The 24,118-nt window shown below is 42.7% G+C and overlaps 4 protein-coding genes across 4 annotated transcripts; 2 read left to right on the top strand and 2 right to left on the bottom strand.

Annotated features, from left to right (window-relative positions):
• Positions 1 to 458: 458 nt before the first annotated feature.
• On the bottom strand, positions 459 to 2,654 carry gtf3ab (general transcription factor IIIA, b). Its single transcript, XM_070928284.1, has 9 exons — positions 2,541 to 2,654; positions 2,338 to 2,432; positions 2,084 to 2,180; positions 1,888 to 1,976; positions 1,722 to 1,795; positions 1,567 to 1,647; positions 1,238 to 1,470; positions 700 to 753; positions 459 to 587 (listed from the first exon to the last, which is right to left on the bottom strand). Exons 1-9 carry the CDS (start codon positions 2,652 to 2,654, stop codon positions 459 to 461), a joined length of 966 nt encoding a protein of 321 aa, XP_070784385.1.
• Positions 2,655 to 8,792: 6,138 nt separating this feature from the next.
• On the bottom strand, positions 8,793 to 11,336 carry rpl21 (ribosomal protein L21). The gene is made up of 6 exons (XM_070928108.1): positions 11,299 to 11,336; positions 10,466 to 10,544; positions 10,245 to 10,306; positions 9,903 to 10,015; positions 9,227 to 9,377; positions 8,793 to 8,915 (listed from the first exon to the last, which is right to left on the bottom strand). Exons 2-6 carry the CDS (start codon positions 10,530 to 10,532, stop codon positions 8,826 to 8,828), a joined length of 483 nt encoding a protein of 160 aa, XP_070784209.1. The 5' UTR covers positions 10,533 to 10,544; positions 11,299 to 11,336; the 3' UTR covers positions 8,793 to 8,825.
• A 686-nt stretch (positions 11,337 to 12,022) lies between these two features.
• On the top strand, positions 12,023 to 18,049 carry usp12a (ubiquitin specific peptidase 12a). The gene is made up of 9 exons (XM_070928025.1): positions 12,023 to 12,097; positions 13,220 to 13,300; positions 13,395 to 13,608; positions 13,799 to 14,034; positions 14,421 to 14,497; positions 15,130 to 15,213; positions 15,324 to 15,521; positions 16,997 to 17,075; positions 17,173 to 18,049. Exons 1-9 carry the CDS (start codon positions 12,050 to 12,052, stop codon positions 17,272 to 17,274), a joined length of 1,119 nt encoding a protein of 372 aa, XP_070784126.1. The 5' UTR covers positions 12,023 to 12,049; the 3' UTR covers positions 17,275 to 18,049.
• A 2,018-nt stretch (positions 18,050 to 20,067) lies between these two features.
• On the top strand, positions 20,068 to 21,096 carry gpr12 (G protein-coupled receptor 12). The gene has a single exon (XM_070928354.1). It carries the CDS (start codon positions 20,071 to 20,073, stop codon positions 21,094 to 21,096), a length of 1,026 nt encoding a protein of 341 aa, XP_070784455.1. The 5' UTR covers positions 20,068 to 20,070.
• The last annotated feature ends 3,022 nt before the right edge of the window (positions 21,097 to 24,118 follow it).

Raw genomic sequence — 24,118 nt, 5'->3', positions numbered from 1 at the left:
TCACTCTAATCAAGACTTTCTGCAACACCAGCGCTGTATCCAGCTGAATAAGCCTCAGGCCTTATTAGAAACCTGCCGCACCCTGGGGGCCTCAACTGCCCTTAGGCCTCATCACCATGACAACCAGCTGTCCCATCAGCTGGAGTTTTATACATGTGTGTGAATGTGTGTTCTGTTTGTTTAATAAACATTTCCTTCCGAGGATTAATGGCTCTATAGTGTGCTTTTCCACTTTGATAGTGAGAATCAACTGTCGGAAGTTTTATACGAGCAGGAGGCAGTTTATTATTAGCAACTGAGAGTCACTTAAAATAAAACTGGCATAGAAAGATTGCTAGTATAGTGCTGTATTAATGAGGCTTTAATAATTCATAAACAAAGTATATCAACAGAAATATTAGGTGACTTGTTTCACCATTAAACACATCCAAGCAGATATTTATAATAATAATGCAGCCTCAAGATTTCTTTAAAGATGTATTGCGCAGCTTTGCAGCAAGCTTGTTGGTCTCCGCTTGATTGGCTGCAGCTGCCAGTTTGACCTGCTGGGCCATACGCCAGGGCTGGTTCTTTTTAGGATGCAGTTTCTGGAGAGGGAACACACAAAAAAAAGTATGCGAATACTACAAGGACAAGATTGAGGGTAGAAAAGTCAAATTTCTTGTATTTAAGAAAAAAAAGAAAAAAAAACAACATTACCTTCAGCTTTTTCTTTGCTGGGTCATGCACCACTCCATGTCGCCACAGGCTTTCCTGAATCACAATGAGACCAGTTACCAACTACACTGTTATCAGATCAAATCACTCCAAAATATCTCACTTCTAGTAGCGTCTAGTCATGTATATAGTTTTTATGTGCTCTTGTTTGTTTTTTATATCTGCCACTAAGACTTTACACTAACCAAGTATAATGAAGGTTACTGGAATTGAGTTTGTTCTTCTCAAAACACAACATTTTAAAATTTCAATAAAGCTTTTTTCAGTAGAAAATAATTCCAGATAAAAACTAATCTATAAAAGTAGTAATGGAGTTGTAACTTTGATGCGTCAGTGCAAAGAAATGCTGCTGTTAGTTTTAAAAATGTAGTTTTCATCACACATCACAAGAAAAAAAAAGAAAAAAGTCCCCTCTTGTTGTATTGGGGTTGCAGCAGAGTGTCAAAACGCATACTACTAGTTTTGAGAAAGTTTGTGATTTGACCCAACATTTAATATTAAAATTGAAGTGCAGGCTTACCTTCATGGCAAAGCTCTTCCCACAGCCAGCATACGCACAGCTAAAGGGCTTCTTGCCCTCGTGGTCTCCCAGCACATGGCTCTCCAAGTTGAAGCGACGAGTGAACTGCTTATCGCACCCTCTTTTTGGGCATGACAGCTTCCTCTTCTCGCCAGAGTGGACACGCAGCTCGTGCTGGCGCAAGAACCAGGTGTTGTTAAACAGCTTTTTGCACTCACCACACGGCACCTTGACTGAGAGCAAAGGAGTCATTAAAATAGGCTACCACTGCCTACCCACTACTTTGTGACTCAGCAGCACCAAAACACTTCCCAGCATTACATTCATACCTTTATGTTCTTTTCTGTGCTTCAGATATTCTGTCCACGTCTTTCCCTGAAAAGGACACGCTTCATTCTCACAAGGGTATCCTGCAGTAGAGACAGTTTTTTTTTTGGTTAAACACCAAAAATATAAAATAAAAGCGTTCTGGATATCAACCAACCTTTGTGCACTTTCTCATGATGCTTCAGTTTCCCATGAGAGGGAAACTCTCCTGCACAGCCACTGAAAGCACAACTATATCAAAAAGATAAAAGTTCAGATTTGAGATGGCCAAGCACAGAAAAAAAAAGCCAAGTTATTCCTGCTTTAGATGTGTAGCCACTCACTGAAACGGAAGCTGTTGCTGGTGCTCACACTTATGGGCTTTCAGTTGGTTCCTCTTGTTGAAATCTTTTCTACAGCCCTGGTGGTTGCACTGAAAGAAAACAGTAAGAGCAAAAGCAAGCAAGTACATCAGTGAACACCAACCTATTTTTTTTTTTTTTTTTTTTTTAAAAAGGCAAACTTTAGGATTATTTGTACTCGATACTGCTTCTCCTGGTGCTGGTGAACTCGAGCCATGTGGTTCTTCATGCTGGTGTTCGTGACAAAGGCCTCAGAGCATCCATCAGCCAGACACCTGGACACCAGAGCAGGTAACAGTTTAAAATGATGAAAGGCAGGTTGAGAAACGCCAACAGAATCAGAAGCAGAGATACTTTATTGAGCCCCAGGGGGAAATTATACAACAGTACCACAGTTTACTTTTCCTAGTAATTATGGACGTAATGGCTTACTTGTGTGGTTTTTCCCCACTGTGATTGAGCTCATGTCTGGTGAGCTGATAGCGAGTGCAAAAGCTCTTGTCACAGTTCTCACAGGAGAACGGTTTCTGAGGTTAGGGAAACATTTTTACACTTAATTAAGAGACAAGCACAATGTCAACTGTTATGATTGTTATTGTTCAGTTTGGCTTCTAGCACTTTCAGGAGCCACTTACCAATCCTGTGTGTTTGCAAAGATGAGCCTCTAGCTTCCATGGCTTACTGAATTTAGCTTTACAATCAAAAAAGGAGCAAACATAGCTTTTTTGGCTTTGCAACCTCTCCCCCATCTTTAATAAGAGATGTCAGATGTGGTGTTGTGGTCACAGACGAAACTAGTAGTAAAGGGGCAGGACACTTACTGGCCTACAACCAGCAGCTCACCTGTGCTTAATTTATCTCATTGGAATGTACCAATTAGACTAAGGAAGGGGGTATCCTACCCAATCAAAAAACTGAATGCAACAGACTTGAGCAGATTTTTACTAGAACAAATGGATATATTTAAAAAATAAATAATTAAAAAAAACTTTATACAATCAGAAAACCTCCTACTGCTTAATTGGCTATGTCCAGAAGTTACCTACACTCAGCTGTGCAGGATTGTAGTACAGGTGATCCAACATGTAAGTTGTTAGAAAATGATTTAGGCCCCTGAGTGTAATGGTGATCCCATTGATACTCAAACATTATAAACGTCCGTGACTCTTTCCTCTACATTGATTGATTCAGGCTTTAAAAATGTCACACAGGCTCCTTGCATTATGTGGCCCTATCTGCTGATCTGCTGTGTGTGTGTGTGTGTGTGTGTGTGTGTGTGTGTGGTGTGTGCAAGCAGGGAGAGAGGCGACTGTCTGTCTCCATTAATCACACACACACAGAATTTACTGCTCTAATCTTAATCTTATCAACCCTCCAATACTGTTTTCTGATAGCTGAAATTTATTGTTGTCAGAACTTCAATCTTCAGTGAGATCCTTTGTAACCCACAAACCTGAAACAAAATAAAACTGGACTATGTCACCTTTGAAAGACAAAATGACACATTTTCTATTACAAATGGAAAATTGAATTCAAAATAAATTAAACGCACCATTGCTTAATTCAATACACTGATGAGTTTTGATGCTACAGTCTTATTTAGTCTGGTATGAGCAGTTGCTTAAGGCTAATGTTTGCTACTGTTGGCAAACTTTAGTTAATATTGCTGTGTAACACACATTACTTTGTCAGTTTGCTGACTTTATGAGTCTCCACTTGTGCTATTTTAGCTAAATGCTAGTGGCTGCTGTTTACCAAAGGTTACATAATCTAGCATTAAAGCTGGACTAACTTTAGCTGAACAGTAGCCACTGTGCCCACAAGGAAGAACCATGGGATAATAGAAAATACTAAATCATAGTGTAACAGTAACACAAGTAGAGAAGAGTCGTAAAAAAAAGCAAAGTGACTCAGTAACTGCCTCAGTTATTCAGCAATATCTTAGTTAACTAACATTAGCCGTCATAAGCACAATGTTGTCTAACAGTAGCACAAGAAGACAAGAGTAATAAAGTCGACAAAACAAACAAACTGAATTAGCAATGTTTGTACAAAGTTTGCTAACGCTAGCTAAGATTAGCCACCATAAACTACTGGTAACACCAGACCAATAAAGCCTGTAGCAGCGACACAGTTGTGTATTAAATTGAGCAAGGGTGCGTTTGTTTATGAATTTGACTTTTAATTTGTAAGAGCTATTTTTTCTTCCATGGGCTCATTTTAAATATAAAAAAGAATGTTGAGGCCATAGACAGAAAAATCCAATAATACTATCTGCTTGTCTAAACATTAGAGATCATCCCCTGAACCCATGCCATGCTCTCATGTGAAACCTTTGACTGACTTTTGTGAATAAGGACTATTGAGAGCCTGTTGGGTGTTACCTCAGTGCCCTCCCACGCTTCAGGTAAGCATGCCTGGGTCAGTTGACACCGTTATCAGCCTCCTCCTCTTTTCATCCGGTCCCCCACCTCTGCTGTCAGGGCCAGGATCAATACAGCTGGCCCAATATCCACATATATGACCATGCCCCCCTTCCCCATATCTGATAACCACACAGACTCTATCACCCCACCTATCATACACACACAGATACAGCATGCACTCTGTTTGGCCTGCAGTGGGATTTCCTTGTGTCTTTGTCAAACCTTCAGGCCTATCCCAAACAAACACACACACACACACACAAATCATGTGGATATACACTGTCACACCCACACTCAAGACCACTGAAGGCTCTTTTTCTTCAAGAAGTAGGAGTATGAAGGATGGTGAGGCCTCTGAGTTTAAAGGGGTGGTTCACCTAAATTACAAAAAACACATTTTCTCACTTACCCCTTGTTAAAGACTTCACCCCTAAACAGAAACAGAAACAGAAATGAAAGGATTTTCATATGTGGTGCTCCCAGGACAATGGATGAAGTAACTAATTAAATGTATTCAGGTTCTGCACTTAAGTAGAAATTTTAGGTATTTGTAGTTATCAGTATTACATCTTATATTACTTCTATTCCACTGAATTTCAGAGGGAACTATTGTACTTTTTAAACCACTACATTTATCTTTTATTTTGTAGTGACCAAAAGTGATGTACAAAAGTGTACATTGTTATCTGACAGTATTGTTGTAATTTAAGGTCTTGCATACAAAATCTATGATGAGGTTATAAAATACGATGAATGTTATAGATTACTACGCTAGAAACTACGGTAATTCATTTTTTAAAATTAGCTCCACCTCGAACTGCCACAACACTGAAATACTGCTAACACGTGAATGCATCAATAAGAATAATCCAATAATCAGGTCAGGTCAAATCAATTTTATGTATACAACCCAATATCACAAATCACACTTTTACCTCAAGTGTCTTTACAATCTTTATAATGTACCATATTAACACATTTTGATACTTTAAGCACATTTTGCTGATAAAATACAGTTTTAAATTGTGTATTTTTACACAGTGATATTTTAAATATTTCAAATAAAGGATTAGAGTACTTCCTCCCCAACAATTGTGTTGTTGTTTTTTAAAACAGCAGCATCTCTTTCCAAAAAAGAAAGAGTCTTTATTATTATAGATATTCCACAGAACATAATGCCAACAGTTTTCAAAGGGACTATTTTTTCATTAGACAATAGCTCCAAAGAAAGGTGGCACTGACTCAGTCAGTCACTGTTTTTAAGGCTTTGAGCACCACAAATTAAATCCCATCCATCTCCATTGACCTGGAATGGAGGCAGAAATATCAGAGACAGATATCTCTCAAAAATATCCATGTGGCTACATAACACTAGAGATAGGAGTGAGAAAACGTGTTTTTTCTAATCTGGGTGACCCCCCACCCTTTACATTGAGTGTGATTATTGTGACATTTCATATTGTGCAACATTTGCACACACAACTCATCTTGGATCAGCGGTGCAAGCCTGTCCGTGTTCATGTCCAATTATCTACTGTTTGTGTGTGTGGTTAATATGTAACGCCGCGGCTCGATACTGCTGCTCTGAGCCGCTGGCTGAGCTGACAGACTCAATCTGTGTGTGTCAAACATGTGTGATTAAGGAGTTCATAGTGCTCCATGGCTTTTATCCACAAGCCTCGTCTTTCTGCCCTCCTCCCTCTCTCTCTCTCTCTCTCTCTCTCTCTCTCTCTCTCTACTTTTCTGTTTACTTTTTGTTCCTTCAATCAGTAACTTCCATGAGTCAGTGCCACACATGAGGCTCTGGTGCTTCTGTGAGAACGCACACACACACAAATGACTTACTGTAGATGTATAGGAGGGATTCATATCATATTATGATATAAGGAGAGAGCATCCAACAGTATAGATTCATAAAAAACAGAATAATTTAAATTGTAGGGAAAAAAGAAGTAGAAATGCATGATGACAGATTTTAATTTGCTCAGTTGATAAGTGTTCAAGCCTTGCTAAAAGCTGTGGGAATCTACAAAAACATAGAGGCACCATTTGCCTTATCTAAATACTGTGCAGATCAATACCAAGAGCTTTGGCTGCCAACCTGCTCATTGATTGATTGCATTTTATTTTTCCATCTGTTTTTCCTGGTTATACGTCTTCAGGTTGTTGGATACTTATTACTCTGTCCTGATAAGACTCGTATCTGAATTCCCTGACCTCAGGTCTACAGGGTTATGAGGGTGAAGAAAGACAGCCTCTGCTGGTTTATCTCAACGCCATTGTCCACAAGAGGGATTACAACATTGACTTTGTGTGCAGACTTAATTTCCTTTAGTAAATCCATCCTCCACATATTAGGAAATCTCTTCTGCTTCAAGAAAATTCAAGTGATGCACCCACAGAAATGAAATATAATCCTTGAACTGATTTACTGTTGGCCTTCTCCCTCTCTCTCTCTCTCACACACACACACACTCCTGTCAGCTGCTGGCCCTATCTATGTAAACTGCTGCTAATTCGTGTAAATATTGGGTAAAGTACTGAGGTGGGATGAGATAACCTATTTGTCACATAACCAGCCAGCCATTCAGCCTCCACTGATTAAACAGCACACATCAAGTGATCCACACACACACATGGTACTGCAACATCATGACAGGCAGTCTCTCACACACACACACACACACACACAAAGTTAGGACTGATATGTGTATTTTATTTTTACCCAGAGGAAATTTTAAAAACATACAGTGTACTTAAAATAGAAGAATTTTACCAATAAATAATAGTTCAAAAGTGAACCACTATAATTCAACACATTTCTTATGATTTTATAGATCTACCCACTTCATTCATTCACAAAATACAACAAAAAAGCTCAACAAAGAAGACGTTCATAGCCTGTTTAATTATATCTGATGATACAAAGTATAAAGATAGTCATATAACATTATAAAATATGCCATGTTATAATTACATTTCAGAGGTGGATTATGCATGTCTACAATTACTATTTCAACTAGTTAAAGGTGAGTACAATTACTCTCACTCGTCCAAACTGTAGATTTGCAATTTCCAGGATGGTTTTGACACATCAAATTATTGATATTAAGACCGTACAGATTCATCAGTCAACATTATATATCTTTTTTATATTATGCAGTTTATGTGTCATTTCATTTTACCTTCACAGGAGAGCACTTTATGCTCCTCACTTAAAAACTGCCATAAAAATACAATTATTAGTTTATTCCCACAATATGCCCTTGTGTAGAGGTAGGTAGGTTAGGGAGGTATTCAACTAAACTGTTGAATCAGGGTCTGCCCAACACTCAAACATATAATTTAAGACTAAAATCTTTTCTTTTTTTTTTAAAGTGTGGTTACAATAGTGTGCGGCCTGAAGTTTTTCTATGCTTGACACATATCCTGGTGCACACTGCCACCTACTGCACAGACCAGCACAAACTCTAACTGTGGAACCCACTTCAAGTGGGGGACTGAATTCTATGTTTATTTTATATCTTCTTGCCAGTCTGGGTTTGTGTGCCCCACACAACCATTGATCCAAGATGCCACTCATGCCCTCCAGTCCATATGTAATTAACCCATTCATATCCAGTTTTCCTCTTTTACACATCACACGCATTTTCTGAATCAGCTTGCTCCAACTCCTCATTGGAGGAATACAATGTTGCCACTGAGAGGAATTTTCAGTTTTTTATGGCTGCATCATTCAATAAGATGTCTTTTGGTCATTTGAGATATATATCCCATAATTCAGGTTTATGTGTAGAGTTCAGTGAGATTGAACAATGTTTTGCTTGACAGCATGAGTATATAATGACTCCCCCACTGGAAGGGGGTTGAAGAGGTTACTTTGAGACTGTTGACACCATCAATGCCGTCTTAAATAATTTATAATTCTGGGTTTCAATCTTAGTGTACCAAATTTCAAAGATATAAATTGTCCGACTTAACAGATACAACAGGAGGGATCATGTATGTACAATGCCACACAGTGGGTACTTCGAAGACAGCTTGTGTAACACAATATATAATGTATTTATGTAATAATTATGCACCAATAAGCATGGCAAAGATATAAGTTGACCTATTTTAACAGTTACAACAGGAGAAGCATCTATTAAGCAACCACTGAGGTTTACTCAGGAAAAATTAAGTGAGTAGGGCCTTTAATTGGTACCAGTCAGTGAGCCTGTTGGCTCAGGTTGCTAATTGACAGAGAAAATAGGATAAACCTCAGACCTGACAGATGTAGGTGCGAGGATGTAAAATGCTTGTGACACATGTGCCGTCACTCTCAGATCGCCGGTGAAATGAAAAAGTGCTTTTGATTTCATTTTATACAATCAAAGGAGGAGAATCATCACTGAGTGACAGCACATCATGACACTTTTACAGAATAAAAACATGTGAACAGATAACATGACAAGCAGCGTGTGTACAAATATTTTTATTTTGGTGAGCTCTTTATGCCATGAACTCGTAGGGGATGGGCTCCAGCAGCTGTGGCACGTTCTTCTTGGTGCTGACGAAGTGAGCGTCACGGGGAGGAGCAGGCTGTAGAGGCAAGAGGGGGAATTTTAGGTGATCAAATAATAGACAGAAACCCCAAAGAAAACTGACAAAATATTTCTAGAGACTATTATTCCAGAAATTAAATGATTTAAATTCTTCATTGTTTTAATTTGATGTACAATAAAAATGACTGGATAATAACACGACAACTGAAAGACATCCTACACAAAATAATGTTTTCACCAGGACATCTTGAAGATTTTCCTTTTTTTTTTTTTCTTCAAATCACTAAAAAGTTGCCCACAATAAAAAATAAAAAAAAGGTCAAAAAGTAATTTTGAAACATTTCATACCTGGCGTTTCAGTTCCACCCAGCTGCCCTTCTGCTTGGCCTCCATCTTCTTGCCCTCGTTGGCTTTGACGCGCTGCAGGAAACTGTCCCTGCTCTTTGAGTGCTTCACATGCTCAATGCGCACGTTAATCCTCTTGGCCAGGATCTTGCCCCTGTGACAGCCGAAAGGATAAACAAGTTCATATCCAACACATACTTATTACAGTAATGCTGTTTCAATATCTGCACTCCTCTGCTGTCTCCTCAATGCAACCCCAGGTCAAACAGCAGTCAGACTCAGGGTACTTAAGGATGAAATACTTTCCCCCACGTGAATGACCACTCAGGACATAAACAACCCTGGTGGCAAAGTGATGATGGGGTCACATGCCTGCTTCTAGCTGAAGTGTATGAGCAAGCACACACCAAAGATTAAAGCCAGGATTTACAAGTTCCAGAAAAAATGTCAAGATTATAGCGATTTCAAGGATTGCTAAGAATGTGCACTCATTGAATTTTTTTTTTTTTTTTTTTTTTAATGTGACATCTATCAAAGACTCTTGTGATCTGTCTTAAAACTGACTTGAGGCAACAGCAAACATCTGATTGGCCAACGCAGTCCTTTGGTGTGTGCCAGCTCAAAGATACAGGGGCATACACATTTAGGTGTCACAAAATAAATGCCACTTCTTACTTACTTGACCTGCTTGTTGACAATGATGCCGACAGCATGTTGGGTTACGTTGTAGACACGTCCTGTCTTGCCATGGTAGCACTTGTGAGGCATACCTTTCTGAATGGTACCTGTGCCCTAAAAAGAAAATCACATGCGACAATGTAACAATGTATTTAAGCAACCTCCCATTCCGAAATTTACTGTGCACCTTTCCCAAATCCCTTCAGTCTGCTGGTACCTTTGGTATGTTCATCTATGTATGCATGCATGTTTAAAAGTAGGTGCCTCTATCCTGTTTACATAAATGCCTGAATTTGCCGTGCCGCTTAATTAACTCACCACCCAAACAAGTATGTCATCTTACCTTGATGTCAACGATGTCTCCTTTCTTGTAGATGCGCATGTATGTGGACAGGGGAATTGGGCCTGTGAAGTAAATGCAGCCAATTAATTCATGTAAACTTGCACAGCATTGACAGTGGTTCCAAGCTGTGTAATACCAAATTTCCTACACATCATTAAAAATGGGGAATGCGCTTAAAGTGTATGCTCATATGATAAGTTACCTTTTAAATTTGCACTCACCATGCTTGCGGAATGGCCTGCTGAACATGTACCTGGTCCCCCTCCTCTTGCCTCTGGTGTTCGTCATGATGCCTGATTACTGAGAGAAAACGCACTTCAGTTATTCATGAAAGGTCAATAAAAAGGAGTCGACTTAATTTACATTTCAATGCGCCACACTATAATGGGAACTCAAAAACTGCAGAATGATTTTCAGGTTTACAACCACAAAGATGCACATCAATTATTGGGGAAGAAGTACGACATGACTGCCGTGACAACCATTAAACGCCAATATGGAATCTACACCTAAACCAGATAGTCCTCAATAAACAGCTGATCCAAGTGAACGACAACCAAAACAGTTTATCCCTAATGCACGCACTCAAAGAAAAAGGGTGTTTTTTCATCAATTTGATTCACAACATAGCAAAGCTGTTAATTACACCGTCTGTGTGAGAAAACATGCTAACGCATAGGCTAGCAAGAAATACATAGCTAGCACTAAGACACCAACGGTAAGCAGCACCGTAATGGCAATTATGCAGTGTTTAAAAAACGACCGAACATCCATGACAAATGCCGTGTTGAGTTGCATTACAGCGGGGAAATAAGGCGTTAAAGGAAAATACAGTTCCAACTAAACGTTTCGCTGCCTGCCAGGCCCACATGGAGAGCCACGCTGCTGGTCCTGCTCACAATCAACGGAAAATATCACTCTGTGGGACATGTTTTCGGCTATATTATGTCTCTGGGGTGTAAGGGAAGACCTGTGGTGCAAATATGAATGTAATTATGTACGAACGAAACGAAAATAAAGTAGAAAATAACATTTAACACGGAGAGGATCTTACCCCCGGTCTCTACAAGATGGCGGGTACGGCTGAAAGAGAGAACATAGGCCCCCAAACTCCGCCTTGTGAAATACAATTGAGGCAGGCCGCGATATTGCCTGAACCAAATGAATATGACGCTAAAGGAGTGGAGTGGTTAGCCGACCTAGAGTCAGCACATTCAGGAATTACAATAGAACTTTAACCATCATTCTCGTACGTGAACTGGTCCTAGATAAGTTGTGATCGATGACGTTCATATGATTTGTTAAGGTTTATCTCATTCTACGAAGTGGCAAGACAGAAGAAAATATATGAATGCGACCCATAATATACAATTCTTGTAAAGTTTGTTTTCCACAGGGGATAGTTATTTTGTCTGGAACAGTTTTATACTTTGTAAGATGGTGCAAATATACAGCTATCGTGATGATACGCATGCGCAAAACTTGAGCAAGGCTAACCTTTTAATGATATGGATAATTACTCTATCAAATATTTTGACATTGCTAAATTTGGCTTCGACAAATCAGCCTTTCTCGGAAGGCTAGGAGTGTCCGAATGTGTGACACTCAGAGCCGAACGCGAAGCGATCATCTTTGCCGACCGTGATTAAGCTAAGCCGGAAGCAACTAGCAGTGAAACCTCTCGTTTTCTTGAGCTGTTGGACTTTCCGTCGCGAGCTCAGCAGAATCGCCTGCCTGCTCTCACGAGGGGAGCCAGCCCAGCCTTGTCAGCGCGCGGCTGTGTGGTTGAAGATGGCGCTAGCCGAATGGAAATCCTAATGACAGTCTCCAAATTTGCCTCTTTTTGTACCATGGTGAGTGCACGGCAGTCTCATACTAACATTAGTCAGGCTATGGGGTGATACAGAAACCGCGGCTGCACTGTTATTGGCTTTTAAACCGTGAAATTATCAATAAAAGCAGTTAATTCTGTTGTCTGTGCTAGCCAAGCAGTTTTCCGACCATAGCACGGCAAGCAGCCACCCACTGCCTTCTCCGCTCTGGTCTTTCTGCTAACGACAGTAGATGGACACTCTGTAGTGTTGACTCTTATTAAACTCATAGCTTGACGACTTATTTGGTTAATATTGATCACGGCGGTTTTTAAGCACAGTGACAGTGCACCTGCTGCAGCTGGGATTCTCTGCTAACTAGCTAACGTGAAGGTAACTAAAGCTAAACCTGTGTTACAGCTTGCCAACAGCTGGAACACCGCTGGATAAAAGAATACTTCAGACAGAGAGACTAGTAATCCGCAGTATGTGTAGGGAAACTGTGAAAAAGGCTATGATTGCGTGTTGGCCTTTGACAGACTACCAGATCTTATTAACGCACGCAATGACGACATGGTTTAACATTAGCTGCGCAGTTGTGGAGCCGTTCCAGGTGCATGTCCACTCTGCACAGTTTGTTGCTGTCTAGATATTGTATCGCACACTATAACCCAATCATTCTAGAGGGATATATGTTCCCCAAAGCATCCACCGAGTCCTGTGCTAACTTGAAAAACCTCTATATCTATTCATATATATTATATATATATATATACATATTTTTTTTTTTTTTCTATTGTGGCACATATAATTTTGTTTTACATTTAAAAGCTTTTTGGATGAGTGCAGGCACTGGCCAAGGACAGCCCAACCTTACTGTCAGTTAAAAAGGATGCACGCTTTTAACTCTAATGGCACTAAAGGGAAGTAGGGGGGAAAAGCTGAGTCTTGGAGATTTTAAGCACCCATTAGTTTTTCTGTTTTATCCCAGCAACAAATCACCTTGAAAATGCCAAGCTGCTGCCATCTAATTTGGGAAGCCCTTACTAATTTAGTAGTGACATTGATGTGTTTTTGTTATTGTGTTCAAAATGTAGCTGAATTTACAGTGTGTCTTGTTTTACGAAAATAAAAATATATTTTTTGGGCTCTTTGCATTTACAGGGCGCCAATGCCTCTGCACTGGAGAAAGAGATTGGATCTGAGCAGTTTCCGGTCAATGAGCACTACTTTGGCCTGGTCAATGTAAGTGAATGATACACTGTGCAGATTCAGTGTTTTGTATACATCTCCACCTGACTCATACTCACACTGCTCCTCCTGCCTCATGTGATTTTAGTTCGGGAACACCTGCTACTGCAACTCGGTGCTGCAGGCTCTGTACTTCTGCCGACCATTTCGTGAGAAGATCTTGGCGTACCGCAGTCAGCCTCGGCGAAAGGAGAACCTGCTCACCTGCCTGGCCGACCTGTTCCACAGTATTGCCAACCAGAAGAGGAAAGTGGGCGTCATACCACCCAAAAAGTTCATCACACGGCTACGCAAGGAGAATGGTGAGAGGAAACTGATAAACTTTGCAGTGTTAATCATCACTTAAACAACTGTTTCCTTATCCTCTTGTTTCTCCTCGTTGGCCGTCGACTCCTGCAGAGCTTGAAGACAACAGAAGACCCTGAAGTACCCACTGAACATGTAGAATAGCTGAATCGGAGCTCTAAAGTCTCTCTGTATTTTCTTCCTCAGAGCTGTTTGACAACTACATGCAGCAGGATGCTCATGAGTTCCTGAACTACCTGCTCAACACCATCGCAGATCTGCTTCAGGAGGAGAGGAAGCAGGACAAGACCAATGGCCGCCTTGCCAACGGCACGTTGGACTCTCAGAACAACAACAGCAACGCCACGCCCGCTTCCACCTGGGTCCATGAGATCTTCCAAGGCACTCTGACCAATGAGACACGCTGCCTCACCTGTGAAACGGTAAGATGCCTCACTGCAGTTTTCATACAAGAGTTTTAGTTTCGAAGTTTAAGTGGCTTACACCAAACATGTCACCAGAGTCTTGTTTAAAGAAGTTTTCATTCGAGTCAAGCAGTCCTGCTGCTGATTTCAGGGATTAGTAAACTTACACGATGAAGCTCCTTGGCACAAGGTTAGAGAACAGCAGGTTGTGGCATTTGGTGGGCAAATAATATTTTAGGCAAATACAATAGAATGGCATACAGCAGGATTTTTATTGACACATGGCCACAGTCCTCATAGCACTGTAGTAAGACATTTCAATAATATTCCTGATCAGGCTGATACATTTGTCTAGTATTTGGGATTTGTTGTTTTTCATTTATTTTGATGTCCTTTCTCTTCAGATAAGCAGCAAAGATGAGGACTTTCTGGACCTTTCTGTGGATGTAGAACAGAATACCTCCATCACACACTGCCTCAGGTAAATTAACGCATGTAGAAGCAGAGCTGCATTAGGCATTGAGGAAGCAGGATTAGTAGTTGAGAAAATTAGTTTCTGTTTTGATAGTGAATGCTGAATTTCTTTGGGTTTTGGATTGGTGGTCAGACAAAAAACAGCAATTTGAAGACGTCACCTTGAGCTCTGGAAAATTGAGTTGGACATTTCTCACTATTTTCAAATGTTTTAAGGACCAAACGACTGATAAATTAAAACAAGAAAATAATATGCAGATTCATCTATAATGAAAATGCAACGTTCGTTTAGCATTTAGCTCCAAAATGTTGTAGCCACCCATTTTAAAACACAAATGTTTACTAACATTACAATGGCATTGAGGCTTTTACTTATTTTAAGCATGTAACTTACAAAGTAGTACGATTTTTAGAGGTTAGTTGTAAAGTTGTTATTTATTTAGTTTTAAAGACAATGGTACAAAGTGCCCTTTCCAGGTGATGTTTGTTTGAGGCTGCTGGATTTTCAAGGTTTTTTTGCATAACTGTTTAAGAAGAGTGTAATTAAAAATACATCGTGCTATGTCCTTCACCTAACTGCGTGAGGAGAAAGCAGTGTTTTGAAATTGAATCATGTCTTCTCTTTGTGGCTCCTCTCAGAGGTTTCAGTAACACAGAGACGCTGTGCAGTGAGTACAAATACTACTGTGAAGAATGTAGAAGCAAGCAGGAGGCACACAAGAGGTCAGTATACAGTTTTGTTTTTAATATGTACTTTTTAGGTGTGTGTTCATGCATTTCTGTGTTTGATTGGGTATTTAGACATCACTAACTCTGTAATATTTGTGACGTAGGATGCGTGTTAAGAAGCTGCCGATGATCTTGGCTTTGCACCTGAAGCGCTTTAAGTACATGGAGCAGCTGCAGCGCTACACCAAGCTGTCCTATCGCGTCGTCTTCCCCCTGGAGCTCCGCCTCTTCAACACCTCCGGGGACGCTACCAATCCTGAGAGGCTGTACGACCTGGTCGCCGTGGTGGTGCATTGTGGGAGGTGTGTAGGTGCAAACACACAGCTAGAGTACGGCACCTTTATAACCGTCTCCACAGCAACCAGAGACAGGCAGACTAATTGTTCTAATAATAAATTGCATTTGGACCTATTGCCACTAGAATAAAGGTACATTAGACCTAAATCACATCTAACAGCAGAAAACACAGACCCTCATCCATCATTGTGCAGCTATGCCGTATATTTCTCTGCGCTGGGTTTGACCCAGTGTGGGTGGGAGTTTGTCTGTCTGTGTTTAGACAAGGTGTTTCCCTGCTTTCTGCACATTGCATGCTGAAACAGACTCAAGCCTTTCATAACTTTGAATAGAAATAATCTATTTAACAAATATATTAAAAGGTGAAACCTATCTGGAGTTGATCAAGTGAGTCGGGACTTCAACAGATGTAAATGATCTGTCTGAGTGAGTGTCTGAGTCTTCTCCCTTTGAGCTTAACTCCCACTTCCCAGACAGATACAGATAGTATTACAATACTATCTGTATCCTTCATGATATTGTACTTTTCAGAATACAATAGGCTGGGGTCGTCACACAATATTCACACAAGATGTAACACTTGACCATCAGCTTAAAAAATGTATTATTGATATTAAAATCAAACCACTGCAATCGTAGTTTAATTAATTTTTTATTTTTTTTTAAAGAAGAAGAAAAAAAAGATTCCTCAGAAGAAGTGACCGGCCGTGCTCAATTCACGTCGTTGCTTCTTGTTATATTTTTCTTAAATGGCTTCACAGTCGGGGCGTCCTGGTTGCTAAGTGATGACGATGTAATTGCGACGCATTTCATTCTTCCTCTCCCCTTGTTTCCTGTTTGTGTACAACAACATAAAAAAGACTTTCAAAAAGTCAAAGCCGTCTGCTAAAGAGAGCTGATGATTACTTTTCATGTAAACCACAGACAAAGAAGTTACAGTAGCAAGGGTGAAGCTCAGGTTTAAACAGAAGTCAGACATTTTTAACCGCTGTGTTGTACACGGATGAGTTTTACACGAGTGAAAGAGGGGAAGAATTGCAGGTGTCTGTTGACGTGCAGGAGAACCTCATAGTGAAGGTAAACAGTTCCTGTTATGCTGTTTCTGTCACACCACAGTAGTTGATTATTGCCTTCATGTTTAAATAGCAAAAATCCTGTCAGTAATCCAATTAACTGGGCCAGTATTTTTTATAAAATATGCCAATTTAATACACACATTAGAGTTATGTTTCGATGACGTTGGGTGGAGATATGCAGAAATTACATGAAGTCACCAAACCTCTCCCACTCAAACAGGTGTACCAGAACTAATAGGAAGGAAGAGATGTCAACCAAACACAGTGTTTACACACCCATACAGTCCTGCAAAGGAGTCTAATTAATCAAACCCCTGTGTGGGTGGGCCACGGGTACAGGCTAATACGATCATAGAGGCTAAAGTTTACTCTGTTGAGCTAATACAACCTTTATTTCTTTTCAGTGGTCCAAACAGGGGTCACTACATTGCCATTGTGAAAAGTCACGACTTCTGGTTGCTGTTTGATGATGATATTGTAGAGGTAAGTGAGTTCATTTGAATAATCGTTTGATTTAATATTCACAGTAACATTGCGTTTGTTGTTTCTAACCCTGCTGTATGTCATCTTTCTGTTGTAGAAAATTGATGCACAGGCCATAGAAGAATTCTACGGTCTCACTTCTGAAATCTCCAAGAACTCTGAGTCGGGCTACATCCTCTTTTACCAGTCAAGAGACTGAAGGTGGAGCAGGGTGCGTTGCCACAGAAACCAGGAGAAAATGCTCTGTTCCGTCTCTGTGGGGAGCAGCGGACCATAAACGCACCACAGCAGCCTGCGTGGTGTCATACCTGCTGGCACAGCTGTAATTCATACTTGCGCTTTTTACGCACTCAGCGCCGCAGCTCAGCCGTGGAAGTTCCCCCTACGTGACTTCCTGTTCTTCCTGCCCCCATCCCCTTCACTCTGGCTGGACGCTGCTGCTGCCGCTGCCGGGGACAATGAGACGATAATGAATGAAAACTGTGTCAAGATTGTTTTTAAAAAGGCGCTGAATGAGGGTTGTACAGATGTTGGGTGGTCGTATGAGTGGCGTATTAGTTTTTGCCTTTGGGTGTGGGGTTGAATGGGTATTTAATAATTCATGATGTAATATTGGCCTGGTGTCTTCACCCCTCACACTGTTATTCTGCACTGGTGATTTACTGAGAGTGGATCATGTTTTTGATCATGGAGGTGAAGGAGGATGGGTGTGGGGTGAGTGTCCCACTTATGGGACACACTGGGTTGTATATTTCTACAGTGTACAGTATGGTATTTGTATAAATATAACAAGAAGATAATATTATCATTGGAAAAACGTTAGACCTTGAGAAGATGTATTAACACTATGGTGCACTTTTGATACCGTTTTGTAGGTGTTGGCAAGTTTAATGTGAGGGTTTGCTTAAAAAGGCCTGTTGTGAAGCGATTATTTTCTGTTTTAAAGAAAAAGAAATAAAGCCAGTAAAGATTGAGACAGGGTGTGCTGTCTTTTCTGTGTCCCACAGGTGCGCACTGATGACTCATAGAGCTCAACGTCGCCCCTTAGCGGCATTACCTGGTAGCCCTGCTCTCCCACTGCAACAGGAGCTATTTTTAATTCATTCAGACCCAAAAGGCAAGGTGCTTTGGAAAAACGCCCGGCCGACATAACGCTTGGTCAGCTAACTGTGGCCACATAATGTGCACATCAACAAGTCACCCATCAGCTCCTCATCAGCCGAGGTGTCTGGGAGGCAGTGCTGCAAGGATGGAGAGATGAGGCAGAGAAGATGGAGGACGGGGGAGGGAGGGGAGGAGGTTGGTGACACACATCAGGGTTGCTGTTAATAGCACAGACAGGACCAGAATAGCAGGGCGTCGCAGGAGGAAAGCGAGTCTCTGCATCCAGCATCTTCATATCTGAAACTCCAGCCAGGCAGCTCAGAATCTCTGAAACTAACAAACAGCTCGGCGGTTTGTGCAGGTGAGCCGACACGAGCTTTATTCGTTCAGGGACAAATGTTGCAACATAGTCATACCTGTGGAAAGGGAGCGTGTTTGACTGACAATAAGCGACTACCTGCATGTGGAAATTGGACAACACACACACACACACACACACACACACACACACACACACACTCCTGTCTTTGTCCTTGAGACAGAACTGACCAGACATTTAGCTCTTTAACTGAGTTCAACCGGTCTCTGGGGGTCTGGCCCATTTGGGACTCCTCCTTCATCATCGACCCCCTACTCCCCTCCACACGCACCTCCTCCTCCTCCTCCTCTCTTCCGCCGCTGCTCCCTGCACAGCCGCAGTCCACGGCGATGCGCCGTTAACGGCAGAGCCGCTCCGCGCTCTTTTCTTCTTCTTCCATCATCCCCGCTCTCAGGCAGAGAGGACCAGCATCCCCCCTCCCCGGGCTGCGTCTCTGTCCGCCGGCGCTGCACCATCCGTCTCAATAAAATGGAAATACAAGGCTGTCGTTCTTCCATCTAGACGGGAAGTCTCACCTCACAGAGTCAAGGTAGGCTGGGTGGCGGCGGAATGGGATTATTGAGCATCGCTGATGCAGCCTGTTTTTTTCTCTCCAGCATCCTTCTGCTGACGTGGAGCAGCCACAGAGCAAGGTGTAGAGAGGGCGAAGCAGCACCATATGGCCACCGGTGTGCGATGCCTATATGGCGTTAGGGACAGGCTGTATTTCCATGACGGGTGCGGTATCTCCTCCTGTGGAGAGCGGCACTGACAGGTGTCTGACAGCAGCGTGAATTATTGCCGGTGCCGGCGGAGGTTTATCGATACCCTCTCTTAGGAAACGTGGCCTGAAATTTGCTGCAAAGCCTGCTTTGGTTTCTATGATCTGCTTTCATTTGCCTTGTCCATACATTAATAAACAGAGCTCTTCACGTGTGGTGTAACCTGTAGGCCTCTGGGTTTAATTCCCAGTGGAAAATAAATAAATAAGTAAATGTTAACTGTCCACAAAGTGGACAAAGTAAAGTATACATTTTTATTGCTGTACGTTGTTTTATTAATTAAAAAGCGAGACAACCAGAAAGACTTTTTTTTTTTTGGTGTAGCTCAAGGTTTTTGCTCCTAGTTATACAACAGCAACATATAGATTAGTGTGTGCTCCTGCAGGCCTGCATATAGTACCACTTACAGAATATAACCTTGACTATGCCAGTTTATGTTGTGGAAAGAGTGGAAACAGCACAAATCCAGCGGCGTGCACAGAGGATGGGTGGGGGCAGGAGGAAAACAGCCCCCACGGTTTTTGTCAGTGCATGAAATTGTAAAGATTAAAAGATTTTAAACATGTTATAGACGTGTTAAACGATTTCAGACGTGTTACAGATTTTATTTATGGTTCTCCACGTCCCTGTTGGGTTAGGGCTTTTGTTTCTTCTTCTTTACCACCAGTTGTTACAAACCGCCTTTGTGTATCAAATATTCCACTTAGATCTCATAACAGTGTGTTTGTGTCGATTTCAGACGGGGGGCACAATGAGTGAAGAGCCAGCGGTCACCCCCAGCTGGCTGACCCCTGACCCCACAGCATGGGCCAGCGGAGGCGGGGGACCGATGGACAACAGCACCAGCCTGGGGACGTTTCCACCGGACTCCCTCCCGCCCAGCCCGCTGCCCCTGCTGGTCAACCCCTGGGACATTGTGCTGTGCTCATCAGGGACTCTGATAGCATGTGAGAACGCCCTGGTGGTGCTGGTGATCTGGCAGAACCCGGCGCTCCGAGCTCCCATGTTCCTGCTGATTGGCAGCCTGGCGCTGGCTGACCTGCTGGCCGGCCTGGGCCTGGTGCTCCACTTCACCTGTGCCTACTTGCTTCACTCCGACTCGGCCCAGTTGCTGACTGTGGGCCTGGTGGTGGCCTCCTTCTCCGCCTCTGTCTTCAGCCTGCTGGCCATCACTATTGACCGATACCTGTCGCTGTACTATGCCCTCACCTACAACTCAGAGCGGACGGCGGCCTTCACCTACACCATGCTGGTGCTGCTGTGGGGCCTCTCCCTGTGTCTGGGCCTGCTGCCGGTCACAGGGGTCAACTGCCTGGCAGAGGAGGCTACGTGCAGCGTGGTGAGGCCGCTCACAAAGAACAACATCGCCGTTCTGTCCGTCTCCTTCCTGCTGCTCTTCGGCCTCATGCTGCAACTCTACGTCCAGATCTGCAAGATTGTGATGCGCCACGCTCACCAGATCGCCCTCCAGCACCACTTCCTGGCTGCCACGCCCCACTACGTCACAACGCGGAAGGGCGTGTCCACGCTGGCCATCATCCTGGGTACCTTTGCTGCCTGCTGGATGCCGTTCACTGTCTACTCTCTCATCGCCGACTACACCTACCCTCCACTCTACACCTACGCCACACTGGTGCCCGCCACCTACAACTCCGTCATCAACCCGGTCATCTACGCCTTCAGGAACCAGGAGATCCAGAAGGCGCTGTGGCTGGTGTGCTGCGGCTGCGTGCCTGCCAGCGTGGCCCAGCGTGCACGGACCCCCAGTGACGTCTGACCAAGCAGACCCAGGTGGGAAGAGAGAGGCGCCCTGGGTCAGCTCTGCTCCTCACTGGATCTGTCTGGTGTCAAAGAGAGCAGCAGCAGTGGAGGTCGGGGGGAGTGGCAGAGGGCTGAGGCTTCGGCTCTGCCTGGAGATTTTGCTGGCAGAAGCAGTTTGGTTGGTTGTCCACAGCCCACCTGGATGGATGGCGTTTTTTTCTTTATTGCAGTCACCATAGGGCAAGGTATCTCACTGTCTTCCCCAGTAAAGGCGGCCACTGTGCGGGCTGCATCCCGCCCCCTCCCGTTCAACCCATGCCACGCCCTTCCTCTGTTCTGCAGAGAGCGCTGAGCGCATCACGTGTCACAGGCAGCAGTTGTATATAGAATGTGCATATAGTTAACAGCGCTGGAGCTTTGGTTGACACGTGCTTGTTTTTCTTCAAAAAGGGAGGGATTATTAGTTTGCGCCCGTGTGCGTGCGCGCGTGCGTAAAAGCGCACGGCAGATTAACAGAGCAGTGTGTGCGTTGGATACGCAGGCATTTCCACATAAAGCCCGTCTGGAGCAGCATCCCGGCGCTCTGCTGCTGCACTCGGAACGTGCGTCGAAAGCTAAGCAGCCGCGGAGAGCTAAAAATAGACCCGGCGCTCTCTGATCCGCGCCCTGCGTCCTCCACAGACGCCGAGAAAGAAATCAAGCCGCTTCTTCTCCTCCTCGCCGCTCCAATTTTCTTTTGTCTTCTTTCCTCTCTTGGTTCTGCGTGAATGTGTTTTTAGTTCAGCTCGCGTCTGGGAGGCTCAATACAAAGCCCCAGGAGACCCCACCATTAACCCCTCCTCCTTTTTTATTATTAACGGAGGAAACAAGCCGAATATAAACCTATCGGATTATGTAACACCATACATCCCTCCTCGTTCACTTATTGAATGGAGATTGCTAATGACTTTTTGAATGTCTGGAGAGTGTTATATAATTTCAATTATAATTTATTCGACAAAACCCCACAAATTTGAATATATATACATATACATAAATCAAATGTATTATTCCTAAAGTAAACCTAAATTAAATGAACATACTGACGATCAACTCACTATAGACAAAAGCCAAAATAGCTAAATATTTAAGTGATATTTGTGTGGAAATCTGCAAAATCCAAATGTATTTCCACTTATTTGATCTTTTGTGGCTCGCACCAACCACATAATGTCTGATCTGCATGCTAGACTTCCGTGTAATTTGCATGCAACAAGCACAGATCTCCTTTTTTTTCCTCCAGAGTTCAGTGTGGTAGGTCACACAGACCACCACAGGCGATGTGTCATGGCACCCTGACGTCATCATGACCCTAATCATTTTGTGTATGTACAACGTACCACAGTGAACCTCACATGTAAAAGCATTGAATGAGCTAAAATCATCACTTGATGATCACAAGAGTTGCACCCTTTTTGAAAATATGTGGAATGTTTGTAATATTTTGCTGTGTCGTGCAGATAAGTTTGAAGTTTTGAAGTTTGAAGACATTCTGACAGCTCAACTATGTGTAATTCAATGGAAGCCCAAATCACAACACCCACCAGCTGCTCTGAGTTAGTTATCGAGTATTTTTAGGTCTCAACAATAAGTTTGCAAACCCGACAGCAACATGCACGCCAGTTCCTCGTCCCTTCAGATCATGTCAGCAATAACTAGCCTATGAATGGTAGTTATTTTTTAGATGTGAAGCAATACTCAGACAGCAATAACATCCACGTCCCACCGTGACTTCTTCCTGCTGAGTGAAGCACCATTATGACCGCTCGGGTGGGGTGGGGTGGGGCGGGGCGTGTTGTAGTGGACAGGCTCAGCGAGCTACAAGTGATGCTTCCGTGATACATTTTCAAATACGTGGTGGGATAATCACTCCGGGGCTGGAGATCAAACCACTCATTTGTCTCGGCGACACCACTGCCTCATTCCTCTGCGATGTTTCTTTTTCAGACCCAAAATCGGGCTTTGATCATTTCTCACCAGGATGAAGTTGTGAACTTTTTTTTTTTTTGGGGGGGGGGGGGGTGTTGCCTCTGCCTTTTGTGAGCATATGAACTGTCCAGAGTGTCGTAAACCTCAAGTGTCAGTGTGTGATTTGGGACTGTGTTTTCGTGCATACGGTATGAGCTGCATGGCCTCTGGGTGTGTGTATGTGTGTGTGTGTGTATGTGTGTGTGTGTTTGTGATCCAGCAGCTCAGCAGACCATAATCTGTCTCCTTGTGTTGTCAGGGGGATGAAACAGGTCTGAGGAATATAAATTCCTGTTTACCCCCTGACCTTTGAGGATAATGCTGCCAGTCTTCCTGTCAATTCTGAGAGAAGTGGCCTCCTTACGTGTTTGTAGAGCTTTTTGAAGAGAGATAGGACGAGGGAAGCTCCAGCACTTCAAGCCAAAGTGAAAGGGACTCTGAATGAACTGGGATCCTGGTCCTGCTCTGTGTTTTCTGTCTCCTCTATATCACTAATATCCTACTTTAAATCAATCTAGACTGGTTGAGGCAGGTGTCCGTTAAGTGACCTCTGAATGATTTTATGAGCTAAAAATGGCCACTTCCAAATACAAAGATAATGCTTCCTCTTCCCGTCCTTGCTGCCTCCCCTTCTCAGAGTCATTTGAGGAGCTCCCAATCTTAATCTTTCTGGCCTCCGATCAGGTACATTGCGTTAAAAAAGGGAGAAGGAAGTAAGTAAGGAAAGGAGAAGATAGCATTTTCTAAGCATTGGAATGTAGCCTGTCAATGTGAACTTGTGCACAGTGTCAGACTGAATCCTGGCGTTATTCGATGAGCACCAACAGGTCAGGCTGGCACATCAAAAAAAAAAACATCACAAACTCTTATTCCTTTACCTTTGGAGAAAAGTCTATTTTGTTATATTCATTGAAAAGTTCTATTTTTTTCCACTTTAGTCTGGCCTGAAATCTTTCAGATTCTGATGTATGATATAACAACGCTGTAAAGCCTTTTTCTGAATGTAGTAATAATCAAATTGTCTAACCGAT

Source organism: Enoplosus armatus, chromosome 21 (assembly GCF_043641665.1).
Source record: "Enoplosus armatus isolate fEnoArm2 chromosome 21, fEnoArm2.hap1, whole genome shotgun sequence".
Lineage (NCBI taxonomy): Eukaryota > Metazoa > Chordata > Actinopteri > Centrarchiformes > Enoplosidae > Enoplosus > Enoplosus armatus.
This window is presented reverse-complemented; position numbering and strand designations above follow the sequence as displayed.